Source organism: Bacillus rossius, chromosome 2 (genome assembly GCF_032445375.1).
Source record: "Bacillus rossius redtenbacheri isolate Brsri chromosome 2, Brsri_v3, whole genome shotgun sequence".
Taxonomy (NCBI): Eukaryota; Metazoa; Arthropoda; class Insecta; order Phasmatodea; family Bacillidae; genus Bacillus; species Bacillus rossius.
In genome coordinates, this window is record NC_086331.1 from 7,655,020 (window position 1) to 7,668,947 (window position 13,928).

General features: G+C 38.3%; 1 protein-coding gene across 1 annotated transcript in view; it reads left to right on the forward strand.

Moving 5' to 3' along the window:
• The window catches only part of LOC134529067 (ER degradation-enhancing alpha-mannosidase-like protein 1), a 51,934-nt gene that overhangs the window by 7,095 nt on the left and 30,911 nt on the right, over nt 1-13,928 (forward strand). The window contains exons 3-4 of the mRNA XM_063362775.1: nt 3,563-3,731; nt 10,519-10,702. Coding sequence (XP_063218845.1) covers nt 3,563-3,731; nt 10,519-10,702 — 353 coding nt within the window. The remainder of the gene's footprint in view (nt 1-3,562; nt 3,732-10,518; nt 10,703-13,928) is intronic.

The window sequence follows — 13,928 nt, forward strand, 5'->3', positions numbered from 1 at the left end:
GGAATATTACATTAAGGGGGTTCAGCCACCTTGCACCCAGCATGCAACTGACTAACGGTACTCAAAAATTCCGTAGGCTATGCCAAGTGGGACGTTTCCGTTGCCGAGGGTCGCACTAATCAATCTGTTAAGTTAGAAGCCAGACTAAAGCCGAGGCCGAGGCTCTGTGGAGGTGTCACTATGCCTACACCGAGGCACAAGAGGGCAAATCACAAGTACACAAAAAAATTGGTTGTCTGTAAAGTAGGTTTACGAACGATAGTTAAACGTGACAACGTGACGTCATAACAAAACATTGATGAAATGATTGCATACTTTTATGAATAAAATTGAATCATTTTTATTGAATTATCACTTTTGTATGAATACAAAAAAAAGAGTGAAATGAAATCTACAATTTAATTGATAAATTTACTTTTATTTGCACTCATTAATTCAAATATGTTTATTACTTTAACGAAGAGATTATTTTAACTATAACTTTTATACATGTTTGCTATTTAACTTTTTCCAATCTGTGTTATTCTGTTAAGGATAGGACGATGATAGGAAAAGTAGGAAACGAATGGGAGTGTTTCAAGTTTAATGTGCCTTGAAAAAGTCAAATCGATGGTTGTTCCAATCGAGTGGAAGAGAGATAGATGCGGCGCAAGCATACAATGACCGTAACAGGACAATGTGCGTAACGGGACACTTTTTCGTGCGTGCAGCCGGCATTCATCGATTTATTAGATGTTGTCACGTCAAAAAGTTATGTCAAAGTCGATGGAGAAGGGAGGAGAGAGGGATCGGCGTGTGCCTGGAGTCTTCTGTGTTGGAAACGTCCACTTGAGATTGTCAACGAAACTAACACAGGTGCTAAAGTTAGCAGACGTTAATTTCACCTGGTGTCGTGCTTGCAAATAAGCGACCAAGTAATGCAGAGCTAACTTAACTGGGCTGAAAATTCATTCATTTGACACCTTGAAATCAAACACAAATTTGGTTTTTTTGATGTGAAACATTTTAATAGCCACAGGATCATGAGCTTAAAAGTCTTTTCTATATCCCCCAGTGTCTTGCACGGTGCATTTCAGCACCAATAATTTTATCAGGTTACCGACTGGAAAGACAATTTAATGTAAGTTACCCCGAGCGAAGCACTGCGCTACGTTATGAACTTCGACTGCTCACACTTCATGGCAGTTAATTCATTTAAAGCGAACAATAAATTGTGTATTGCACAAACTACCCAACTTGTGAGCCAAGCCAGTTCTTATTTGCTAGAAAAATTATGCTCCACTAAAAAGTGTGTGTGTGTGTGTGTGTGTGTGTGTGTGTGTGTGTGTGTGTATATATATATATATATATATATATATTTTTTTTTTTTTCATTTCAAAAATTGGCTTTGTGGAATGCTCTTTTTCTCTACAAAAACAGTCAGGCAAAGAAGTGGTCTCGATTACTGTCTTGATGAAATCAAAGCGATGATAATAAAAATACTAGAAAGATGAACACACTCCACTACGTCCTTTTTCATCTAATAGCCGTTTGTTACTGACTGGGTGGCATTTAACATTTTTGATACTGCCCATGTCTAAGAAACAGCAGGCCTCAAGAATCTGGGGCATGTACAGTCACGTGCGGGACTCTAAATGTAAAAAGATAGGAAGGGAGTCCAGGTGCTTCTGTGAAGACTGTGATGTGACATTGCACTGTGCAGTGTTCTAGGTTTCTAGGAAGCTATTTCAGTGGAAGAAAAATAAACAAGTGATGGTGTGACGATATTCTTTTGTGGGTGGAAAATTCATTTAGTTACTTTTATCTAAGAAAAATATTGTGTTTTTTATGTTATAATAAAACTGAGCATATTACCTTGTCGTATGTGTGTTTGTTTATGATGTTGACGCGCGGGGTTTACTGTCGTAAGTTAGCTCCGCGGTGGGAAAACCATTTGAGGGTCTGCTCGGAGGGTGGTTTCGTAATGGAAGTTAATAGTTGGCGCCACTGTATGTAAAGGGCACATGAACCTTGCTGAGATCCTGTCAGGTTGTGAAGTAGCCCATGTGGGAGTTGAGATTCGTACCCTCCTAGTTTTCCGAACATAACTTGTCAAGAACTGGCCCGCTCTCAGCGTCGGGCACGCTTGCACCTGGGTGAGACTCCAGCGGGCTCTTTTCTCCCATACACCTGCTAACGTGAGATGGTCAACACGTGGTCAGGAAAGAACTCAATTTAACTCACTCGTTTTGATTTATTTAGAGTTTACACGCACTCGTACATGTACTTGCTTAATGAACTTTGAAAAAGCCCAAAGGCACGAATCAGTTTAAGGTGCAGTGTGGTCCACACATGTGGCCATACAAAGACGGTACGTAGTTGGTGATTAAAGACTCGTTAAAGAGTTATTAAAACAATTATTTAAAAAGCCCGCCGGCTGAGGTAAGCCCCAAGTACAAATGTGAGAAAGTTTCAGACTTAAATACAAGACCAAGGTGCGTCTAATCTTGGCCGGTGATATGATGGATTCGGAAGTGTTCAGCGGTGTATTTGTGTTGGTAGCATAATCATGTAAAAAATACTAAACAAGACCTTCTCAGCCAGTCCGCTGTAACACACACCACTTGGGACAAATATAATAAAAGTTTACAATATAATTCACGAACGAAGCACTGATGCTAGGGTGCCCTCTCGTGGCACGCTGTTTGAACTCGCACAACTACGTACATCGCGGTACTAATGCCAGGAAGGAGTGGTCAGGGGTGAGACGAGAAGAAAAAGGGAGCGGGGTTGGACCAGGCTCGTGGGGGCGACGCCTCGCTCGACGTCAGTAGAAAATTGTGAAGGGAATTTTGTTTCAAAACAAAGACAATCTTCTAGAAATGAAAATTTGTATATTTTGTGGACACAAATTTTGTTAATCAAATTATAGGCTAAGTGGTTAAGGAAAAAGTTTTTGTGCTAAGGTATTTAAGGTCTACCAGATTGAAAGTGTAGCTGGAAAAGGAATACTTTTATATCTCTTGCTCATCTTCATATGGTTTGAATTATTTTTAAATTTATCTAAATTTTTATCTTTAATTCATTGTTTGTCATACTTGTAGTTTTTACTACAAAAGCAAAATTATAAAGACACAAATTATTTGTGGAAATAGGTTAAATTAATGTAAGATTAAAAGTATGATATTTTGTTACTCAATATTGACCCAAAGTAACCAGGTTATTGGATATTGCTTATATCTTTGCAAAAAATTTTGCAAACTTCTTCAGGTAGCCTCTGATGATATAGCTATGTGAGAAAACCCTTGGCAAGTATTTAGAGAACCTTACCACCTTTTAACTCGAAGTTGATGCTCAACCCTGAAGATGCCTGCTGCATTTCTGAGCGAAACGTCAGTGAACACTGTCTACCACTGTGACGTTGCTTGACCTCAAAGCCAAGATTGCTTATTAACAAAAAATTCACCTACTTTTTTCAAAAATTGTTTCCTACTTTTTCAATATTGTAATATTTCTCTGTTTTTTTTAATTTTAATTTGGTGTTTGGTTTGACGTATGATGTTTTTCAAACTTTTGTTAACAGGATTCTGGGAGCTCTTCTTTCATCTCACTTGCTTATCACTGATCCAAACCAACCATTTGGGAAGTTGCGACCTGCGGGGTATGATGGGGAACTTCTGCAATTAGCACATGATCTGGCATCACGCTTGTTGCCTGCGTTTGCGAGCACAACTGGAATACCATATCCTCGGGTAAGGAAGGCATATTTTTCTTTCTCAAATTCATGGTAAGCTTGACAGCTAAAATATCTGGAAATAACTAAGTTAATGACGTCTTCCCTGTTTCACCGTTCTGTCCTATCCAATGTCCAGTGAATTTTACTCAAGATTGATCTTTGGCTCAACCTTTTAAAGTTCATATGTTTACAAACTGGGTTAACAGTGTTCTAAAAGTGTTATGTGCATTTCTTTTCTATTGGCAGGCTGGATCGATGAGAAGTTGCTCCAATTGATTATGATAGAGCGAGCACTGATTTGTGCCTGGTCTTTTTTTTTTTTTTTTTTAATTAATGAAAGAATTCATATTAGCTATTGCCAAAATAAATACTCTTCAATCCATTAGAAAATTATCTTTTTAATGTGACAAGTAATTTTTACCAATGAAAAAGTTTTTTAATAGAATTAAACTCAAAAAGCAAAGATCCTCACGTATTTAAAAATATTTTACTGTTATGTAGTTGTACCACCAAAAGCAGTAGAATTTACCAGGCTTGGATATAATTCAATGCAAAATCTTAAAATAAATTTTAAAAATAATATCTCATTGCAGTAATAATGTATTTGAAGTCCATGGAGTTTTGGAATATGTCAGCTAATGCTATATCAATCTGAGATTGACCAGAACTGCCTCTGCATTCAGTTCATCTTAAAGTTCGCAATAAGTATCATTCTGTGCTGAACAACATAATAGTGCAACAGAAAAAAGGGGGTCTTACAATGATCAACATGTTCAAGAAATGAGATTGTGCTCAAACTGGTCCAACTGAGTATGTAATTAATTGAACAGATATTTGTTGTTGTTGTAGTTGTTGTTGCTGTTGCTGTTGCTGTTGCATGGGTGCTGCAATCACTTATTTTTTGGGGGAGAACAACATGAAATATTTTTTGCAATTCTAGAAATCCATAACAATCCTTAGACATTTTTGTCAAAGTATGGCATACACGTGAAGAGTTACTGTCAACATATTAAGCTAGCAAAATGTGTTTAAAATCATAATGATTCTGTTCTAAATTTAAAGAGTGACTAAAGTAACAAAAGTAGCATTCATTGTAACATCATTAATATAAATAATTACAAAAAATCTAAACTAGAACATGTAGCCTACACTTTTTATTCATACAAGTAAAGAATTTCTAAAAGACTTTTATGGTATGGTTTGTTTTACTGAATATACAAAACTGCACACATTTTCTCTGATTTGATAGTGTGAGATATGCATCCCGCTCATTTTGCACTCATTTTATATGTCGCGACAAATCACGCGCAACCAAATGCTGATAAGTTTTGTTTTACGCCTAGAGTGGTCCCTTTTACTCTTTTATGGTAAATTATTCCTTAAATGTGTGTAATCAAAAATAAATTTCAATCTCTTTAAAAATTATTTTTACTTTCCCCATAAAAAGCCATTGAATATGAATAACTTCATTTGCACTTGTAGTTAAATATTACCTATATGCATACGTCAGTGCATTTGCTTCATTTTGGCAAACACAAGGAGTAGTGAATTACCATCTGTGATGACATTATGTTCAAAATATCTAGATACTGAAATCTTTTAATATTGTAACAGTAAAACTTCTCACTTTATTGCAACATGTCACTAATATATAGCTGGGTATGACTTCATGCTAGCAGCTTGCTGAAACTATGCCATTCTAATTTATATATATATTTTTTGAAGCCACAAAGGCTAACCTTTTTACACATATATGGTAATACTTCATTCGTTAAACTTCCACCTACTGATATAAATATATTCATAACCTAAAAAAAAAAAAATGGGTGTATGTACTTATGTACTCCCGTGAGAAGTTATACTTCTTTGGCATCATTAAAAAATATTTTTTAATTGCATGCAAATAATTAATAACAATAAAATAAAAGGCCTGGAAAAAGATAGTCAACACAGTCAATAAAGTTCAGTTTGAATTTGAAAAATTAAATAAATAAAATTTAGAGAATAATAAATATATATAACATAATTTGTACTAAATATTATAAGATTCTTAATTTTAAATATTTTTTATTTATTATTTAATATTTTAAAAGAAAATAAATAAATTTAATAATAAATACAAAAATTTAATTTCAGTATATTCATTTTTAAATATTTATTATTTTCTTAATTTAATATTCACTTTTCATTTTTATCAAAAAGTTTTTATTAAATTTGTTCATTTATTTTTTTAAATATTTATTATTTATTCAATTTAATAATAAATATTAGAAATTATTAATTTATTTGAGTTCTATTTTAATTTTTATCACAAATTTTATATTAAATATTTTAATTAATTTATTTTTTAAATATTAAATAACCATTAATAAATATTTAACATAAATAATTTAATAATATTTAGTATTAATTATATTAAATAATAATATTTTAATTTATATCAATAAACAATACATACGGATAGTTAACCTCAATTATATTGGAGCACTTGAAAAAGTATAAAGGCACAATTTGTTTAAATTAATATTTATGAATAGTAAATAATATTAATCAAAATATTCAATTTAAATCACTACTGAATATAATGTGTTAGCACATATATAATTCGCACTTGTATGAAACTAAAACACGTGTTGTGAATGTAGAAACTAGAAACGTGTGGATAAATATTATAAATATGAAAACAGTGATCAGAGGCGACGAGCGTGCCAACATGCGCGACTAATAGAGGTTCTATTTCTGTTTTGTTGGTAGCTTTTTTCGAGACTTAATGAGCGGTTTAGCGGCTTCAACCTGTTAATTTTGATTTATAGTGATGCGCGCGCATGTTAAAATTTCACTCTCATAATTTTTTCATAACACGCCTAAAGAAGTATAACTTCAAAAAAGTATTTTTACTGATGGCAAAGTAGGTTTGAATAAGATAGCTCAATTAATTAAATACATTTTTATTTATTACGTAATATTTACATTAACAAGTTATAACAATTCAAATACTCATCCACAAATTTATCGCACTTTCATAAGGTCCACAATTTACTCTCCACTGTAGCTCGGCTCAACAGTGGCTCTCGCGACTGCTCGTATTTTACCGCTCATCTCTGTCTCAACACACTGCCTAGCACTGTTCACTCGTTCGCCGCATATTTAGTAGTGGACAGGATCCTGTAATGAGTAGTTTCCGTCAGACACCACTCAGGTTCAAATTTTACCAACAGCTTGTAAAAGTAAGTTTGTTAAGTTCAAGGCAGGGCAAAAATACAGCCATAGCTATGGCCCCTGGTCAGTAGCGTGCACTGGACCGAATGAACTTTTAGCCTTTATAAATTAATTTAGTTACAGTTACAATTACGTTATTTTTTATGAATTGGCAACGTATTTTTGTTAAAACTACAGCTAGTAAATTTTTAATGCACGTAATTTTTTAAGATTATTATAAGCTTCTAGTTTTTGATATTGCCAGGTTGGCAAATAAATTGATGATGGTAAATAGTTCAGTTATATTTTTATAATTTTATTTTTTTGTATTTTAGTATAGTCTTTTATTATATTTTTTTGTTAAGATTTTTAAGTAAAATCAAGGCTACATAAATATTAGGAATATGTGGGACTTGTTTAAACAATTTATTATAACGTAGCAAAGTAGTTCTGTGAATCACCACAAGAGGTTGGATGCAGTGGGAAACTGACGTCACTGTTATATCAGCTGTGTGACAACAGAGTTCACGCTGAGACGCCAAGCAGTCTAGTTTGGGTTTTCTGTGAGTACGGTTCGTGAAGTGTGGAGTCCGCTATGGAATATGAATGTGTGCAAGCATCTACCCCTTCCTCTCTCCAAGCACTTTCCCCTCCACTTCCTCTGCAAGCACCTACCTCTTCCTCTCTCTCTGCAAGCACCTACCCCTTTCTCTCTTCGCAAGCACTTTACCCGCCACTTCCTCTGCAAGCACCTACCTCTTCCTCTCTCTCTGCAAGCACCTACCCCTTCCTCTCTTCGCAAGCACTTTACCCTGCACTCCCTCTGCAAGCACCTACCCCTTCCTCTCTTCGCAAGCACTTTACCCTGCACTCCCTCTGCAAGCACCTACCCCTTCCTCTCTTCGCAAGAACTTTACCCTGCACTCCCTCTGCAAGCACCTACCCCTTCCTCTCTCTCTGCAAGCACCTACCCCTTCCTCTCTTCGCAAGCACTTTACCCTGCACTCCCTCTGCAAGCACCTACCCCTTCCTCTCTCTCTGCAAGCACCTACCCCTTCCTCTCTTCGCAAGCACTTTACCCTGCACTCCCTCTGCAAGCACCTACCCCTTCCTCTCTCTCTGCAAGCACCTACCACATCCTCTCTTCGCAAGCACTTTACCCTGCACTCCCTCTGCAAGCACCTACCCCTTCCTCTCTTCGCAAGCACTTTACCCTGCACTCCCTCTGCAAGCACCTACCCCTTCCTCTCTTCGCAAGCACTTTACCCTGCACTCCCTCTGCAAGCACCTACCCCTTCCTCTCTCTCTGCAAGCACCTACCCCTTCCTCTTTTCGCAAGCACTTTACCCTGCACTCCCTCTGCAAGCACCTACCCCTTCCTCTCTCTCTGCAAGCACCTACCCCTTCCTCTCTTCGCAAGCACTTTACCCTGCACTCCCTCTGCAAGCACCTACCCCTTCCTCTCTCTCTGCAAGCACCTACCCCTTCCTCTCTTCACAAGCACTTTACCCTTCACTCCCTCTGCAAGCACCTACCCCTTCCTCTCTTCGCAAGCACTTTACCCTGCACTCCCTCTGCAAGCACCTACCCCTTCCTCTCTTCGCAAGCACTTTACCCTGCACTCCCTCTGCAAGCACCTACCCCTTCCTCTCTCTCTGCAAGCACCTACCCCTTCCTCTCTCTCTGCAAGCACCTACCCCTTCCTCTTTTCGCAAGCACTTTACCCTGCACTCCCTCTGCAAGCACCTACCCCTTCCTCTCTTCGCAAGCACTTTACCCTGCACTCCCTCTGCAAGCACCTACCCCTTCCTCTCTTCGCAAGCACTTTACCCTGCACTCCCTCTGCAAGCACCTACCCCTTCCTCTCTCTCTGCAAGCACCTACCCCTTCCTCTCTTCGCAAGCACTTTACCCTGCACTCCCTCTGCAAGCACCTACCCCTTCCTCTCTCTCTGCAAGCACCTACCCCTTCCTCTCTTCGCAAGCACTTTACCCTGCACTCCCTCTGCAAGCACCTACCCCTTCCTCTCTCTCTGCAAGCACCTACCACATCCTCTCTTCGCAAGCACTTTACCCTGCACTCCCTCTGCAAGCACCTACCCCTTCCTCTCTTCGCAAGCACTTTACCCTGCACTCCCTCTGCAAGCACCTACCCCTTCCTCTCTTCGCAAGCACTTTACCCTGCACTCCCTCTGCAAGCACCTACCCCTTCCTCTCTCTCTGCAAGCACCTACCCCTTCCTCTTTTCGCAAGCACTTTACCCTGCACTCCCTCTGCAAGCACCTACCCCTTCCTCTCTCTCTGCAAGCACCTACCCCTTCCTCTCTTCGCAAGCACTTTACCCTGCACTCCCTCTGCAAGCACCTACCCCTTCCTCTCTCTCTGCAAGCACCTACCCCTTCCTCTCTTCACAAGCACTTTACCCTGCACTCCCTCTGCAAGCACCTACCCCTTCCTCTCTCTCTGCAAGCACCTACCCCTTCCTCTCTCTCTGCAAGCACCTACCCCTTCCTCTCTTCGCAAGCACTTTACCCTTCACTCCCTCTGCAAGCACCTACCCCTTCCTCTCTCTCTGCAAGCACCTACCCCTTCCTCTCTTCGCAAGCACTTTACCCTGCACTCCCTCTGCAAGCACCTACCCCTTCCTCTCTCTCTGCAAGCACCTACCCCTTCCTCTCTTCGCAAGCACTTTACCCTTCACTCCCTCTGCAAGCACCTACCCCTTCCTCTCTCTCTGCAAGCACCTACCCCTTCCTCTCTTCGCAAGCACTTTACCCTGCACTCCCTCTGCAAGCACCTACCCCTTACTCTCTCTCTGCAAGCACCTACCCCTTCCTCTCTTCGCAAGCACTTTACCCTTCACTCCCTCTGCAAGCACCTACCCCTTCCTCTCTCTCTGCAAGCACCTACCCCTTCCTCTCTTCGCAAGCACTTTACCCTGCACTCCCTCTGCAAGCACCTACCCCTTACTCTCTCTCTGCAAGCACCTACCCCTTCCTCTCTTCGCAAGCACTTTACCCTCCACTTCCTCTGCAAGCACCTACCCCTTCCTCTCTCTTTAAACACCTTCCCCTGCACTCCCTCTCCAAACACTTTCCCCTCCACTTCCTCTACAAGCATCTACCCCTTACTCTCTTTGCAAGCACCTATCCAACCTAAAGTCCAACTTTGCTTAACAAGTCCAGAGTAAGAAAGTAATAGCTTCTGGCAATATATTAGGTATCTGCGGAATGTAGACAGGTACTTTTATAAAGCCCCAAAGGTGAAAATCGCATGGTTTTATAGCAGGTGAACGTGGAGGCCAATGTTGCCTCTCGACCATTACTAGCAATCCAACGGTCAGGGACTTTGTATGTGATGTTTCCTCACAGTGACAAGGTTTAGCAGTTTTTTTTTTTTTAAACTTATTTTGATTTGGCGTTATTGTTGGTATCTATCCTTAATGATGGATTACAATTTTTATAAATCCAGGTATAAAAAAATAACATTTCAGATTCTGTCATTGTATCCCTTATTGTTGAAATACCCACATAAAAAAATGAAATTGGTAGCTATGATGAGAATGTTTTGAAGTAAGCAAGTGCTGGCTGTGGCTTGTTCTCGCAGGTGAACCTGCGCCAGGGCTTGCCGCCGGACTCCAAGACTGAGACGTGCACCGCTGGAGCGGGCTCTCTGCTGCTGGAGTTCGGCTTGCTGAGCCGTCTGCTGGGGGACCCCGTGTACGAGGGCTACGCTCGCAGGGCCAACAGGGCGCTGTGGGGCCTCAGAGACAACACCACAGGTCTTCTGGGTAATGTGCTTTCTGGCGACTCCTCGGAGGGTTTCATTTTCTCTACTGAAATATGTTCCATCCAGATGCCTCAAATTAGCAATCATTAGAGACCTGCGAAATTCGCGGTTTCGATGGCCTTCAGGATGGACTGCACATACCCCTGCACACTCGGGCAAATAACGCAAGTTCATTGGCTGCCGACTTGTAAGTCGTCTCAGCTGGTTTGTCTGTGATTCGATCCTTCTTTGGTTGAGGGTTTATAACTGGTTGAGATTCGTCCAAATGAACAGTAAGCCTATAGCAAAATTATCTAAGAGGTTTACATGTTTGAATTCTAGCCTATCACCGAATGAATCCGCGAATTTGGCAGGTCTCTAGCAATCATACATGTCTTGTTCTCTAAATCATCAAACGTACAGAAAAACATTTTTTTTCTTTTTCAGAATAGGCCTATACTTAATAGTTTTTTAATTTAATTATGCAAAACTGTTTGCAAATCCCTAGATAGTTTCATACTGAGAATTTTTGGTCAATTGATCATGTTGGCCATGCGTAGCATGTCTGGCTTGCATTCGGAAGGTGGTGAGTTCGATCCTGGCAGTCTGCACGGGGGTGATTTTGTTTTAAAGTACTTTTCACCCCTATTTCCATTTACCGTCTTTTTAAGCACCTAGAACTCCAATCAAATTAATTAACATAAAATAAGAAATAATTTTGCAAGAAAACTGCGCATTGTAGCAAAATATAACCGTGGAAGATAGGATGTGTTTCAAAATGTAAACCTAACAATATAGGGTTAATGGATTTGTATTATAAATGTGTTTATAAATTTCAAATGATAGTTACAACGTTTGGCGAAATGTAGCTAATGTCTTGTTCACTTAATTTTGGCATTATCAGCCTTCTTTGCAGTGATAGCACGTTAAAAATAACATGTCAATCATTTTACTAAAACTGTTCTGTCTACTAGCATGGGTTGTTTTTATGAATAACCACATTTGAGAAGAAATTTATTAATTTGCTGTTAATATGTCTTTTTCACATTTTACCAGAAGTTGTAGCACTGAACTTTAATTTGTTTGAAAATCACTCAGAATGTTTAAGGTTGGCGGAGACACCTTTTTTTATAAATCGAAACCCAGCCGTTCAGACTATGTAATTAGCAAGCTTCATAGAAAAATGGGCACATGTCACAAACTGTCATTGGTCATTTCAAAACATCAAGATTTTGGAAAGTTGTACAAGCTTATAATGCCATAAAGTCATCAGTTGTTTCAACACTATCTTCACTGAGAATATTGCTGGTTTGAGGAGTCTGATGTATGATTGGTAGTCACACAGACATGGTCAGATAACATCAGTGGTGAAGATAATAGTGTGTGAAATGAAACAAGTAACATCTGAACCACATTGACAGCTGAAATTATGATTCTATGTCATTTGTCTGTATAATTTAGTGGAATATAGGTCTTGAATAATTTGTTTATAATTGAAGGCTTTTGTTTAGATTGCATAACTTACTATGGATTGTAAATACTTATTCTAGTACAGTTAGAGTTTAAACACCTGCAAACATATTATAAAATCAAAAGGAATGTTGCATAATAATATTGAATTGGTCATTAGGATCGTTACTGCTACTAAGGATCACAACATGTAAATTTGACTAGAACCAGATAAACAAATGTAATGTATAAATATTGTATTGAAGTGAAACTTCTAATGCAACTTCCAACAAGGTTGCGTTAAACGTTCAACGCTCCTGGGGAGGGGGAATAGAAAGAGACAGAGCGAGAGTGAATGCGTGGCACTGGAACGCATGCGCGAGCGTTAGCAACGAGTAGCGTCCAATATTCCAACGCAAGAGGGAGAGAGAAAGAAAGATACACAAAGGTAGAAAGTAGGAGAGAGAAAGAGTGTGAGTCGGTAGATCCCAAGCACATGCGCGTGGTATTCTTGCTATGCAGCGAAGTAAACAGTGTGAGCGTCGTGAAAACCAAAGGGGGAACTACCATTGATGCAGTTTTTGCAAGAAATATTGAAAAAATAGAACTCAAACATTTCGTATCTTACTTTAGTTATCATAATCCCATTGTAAATGTTATAGATTTGGATATATCTCCACTCGAAAATGATAATTAAAAGATGCGATCAATTGTGAATTGTAAGCAATGTTAATAAAGTTTGTCTTAAAGAAACACTATGATTTCGCTAAAAATCAATTTCTACCCCTTCCTATTTTTATTTCCACATTTCCACGGAGGGACTCCACGCACTATTTTTTTTAAGTATGTTCTGCAGTGCCATTGTGATGACATTTCACACACACAACCTTTTGACTTGTGCAAGACATACTACATGAGACAGCAGAGATAGCAGTCGGGAATGCTGACCACTAGAGAGGTGGTGGAATATCTTGTTGAGGGTGTTAGTGTTCGTTAGTAAAAGTTAATCAAATCAAAATTCGAAGCTGGCACATAATCATACACAATAGCACATTAGGAATATTTACCTTTTTATTTTACTATGTGTATGTTTAATAATTTTTATGGATAGGGGGCCAGTTCTTGAGTTGCTACAAATTACATTTTGAATTGCTACATTTCAGTTTTTTTTTTAAATGTAAATTTCACTATGACAAATTGCTATTTCATCTGAAAATGTGAAATCATTGTGCAAGATTCTTACTCATTCCGAACTTCTTTATTTAGAATGAGTTAAAATCAATATGAACATTGTATATTTTATAAGGGGTATACCCCCTAAACGTTATGTGTGTTTGTTGCCATAATCTTTTTCCATCGTCTATTAATCTATCGACTATGGCTGGTGTATCTTACTGTTTAAGGCATTAGTTTTATGCTTATTGTTTTTTAAACTATTTATTATGTTATTACTGCTGCATTATTATGGATGAAAATTTTTGAAATTTTAATACATTACTTGTTGGAGATTATAATAAAATGTTTCTTTCAGTTTTTAGGATTTTTGTATGTAAAATAATTTAATACATAGAAAGATGAATACATGTGTGTTTTTTTTTAAATTATTTAAATCTTGATAAATCAAAATGGCATGTCGACTTTCCCATTTGTATGGTTTGTATTTTTTCATAATGTATTCTATCTAATGTGTATTTATAGTCTATTGCTAAACAGTTTTTTAATGCCACACTTAAAATGAGTGATATTTAATGTTCTCATCTTAATACAAATATTGCCCTTTGCCTAACACAGAACAAGTT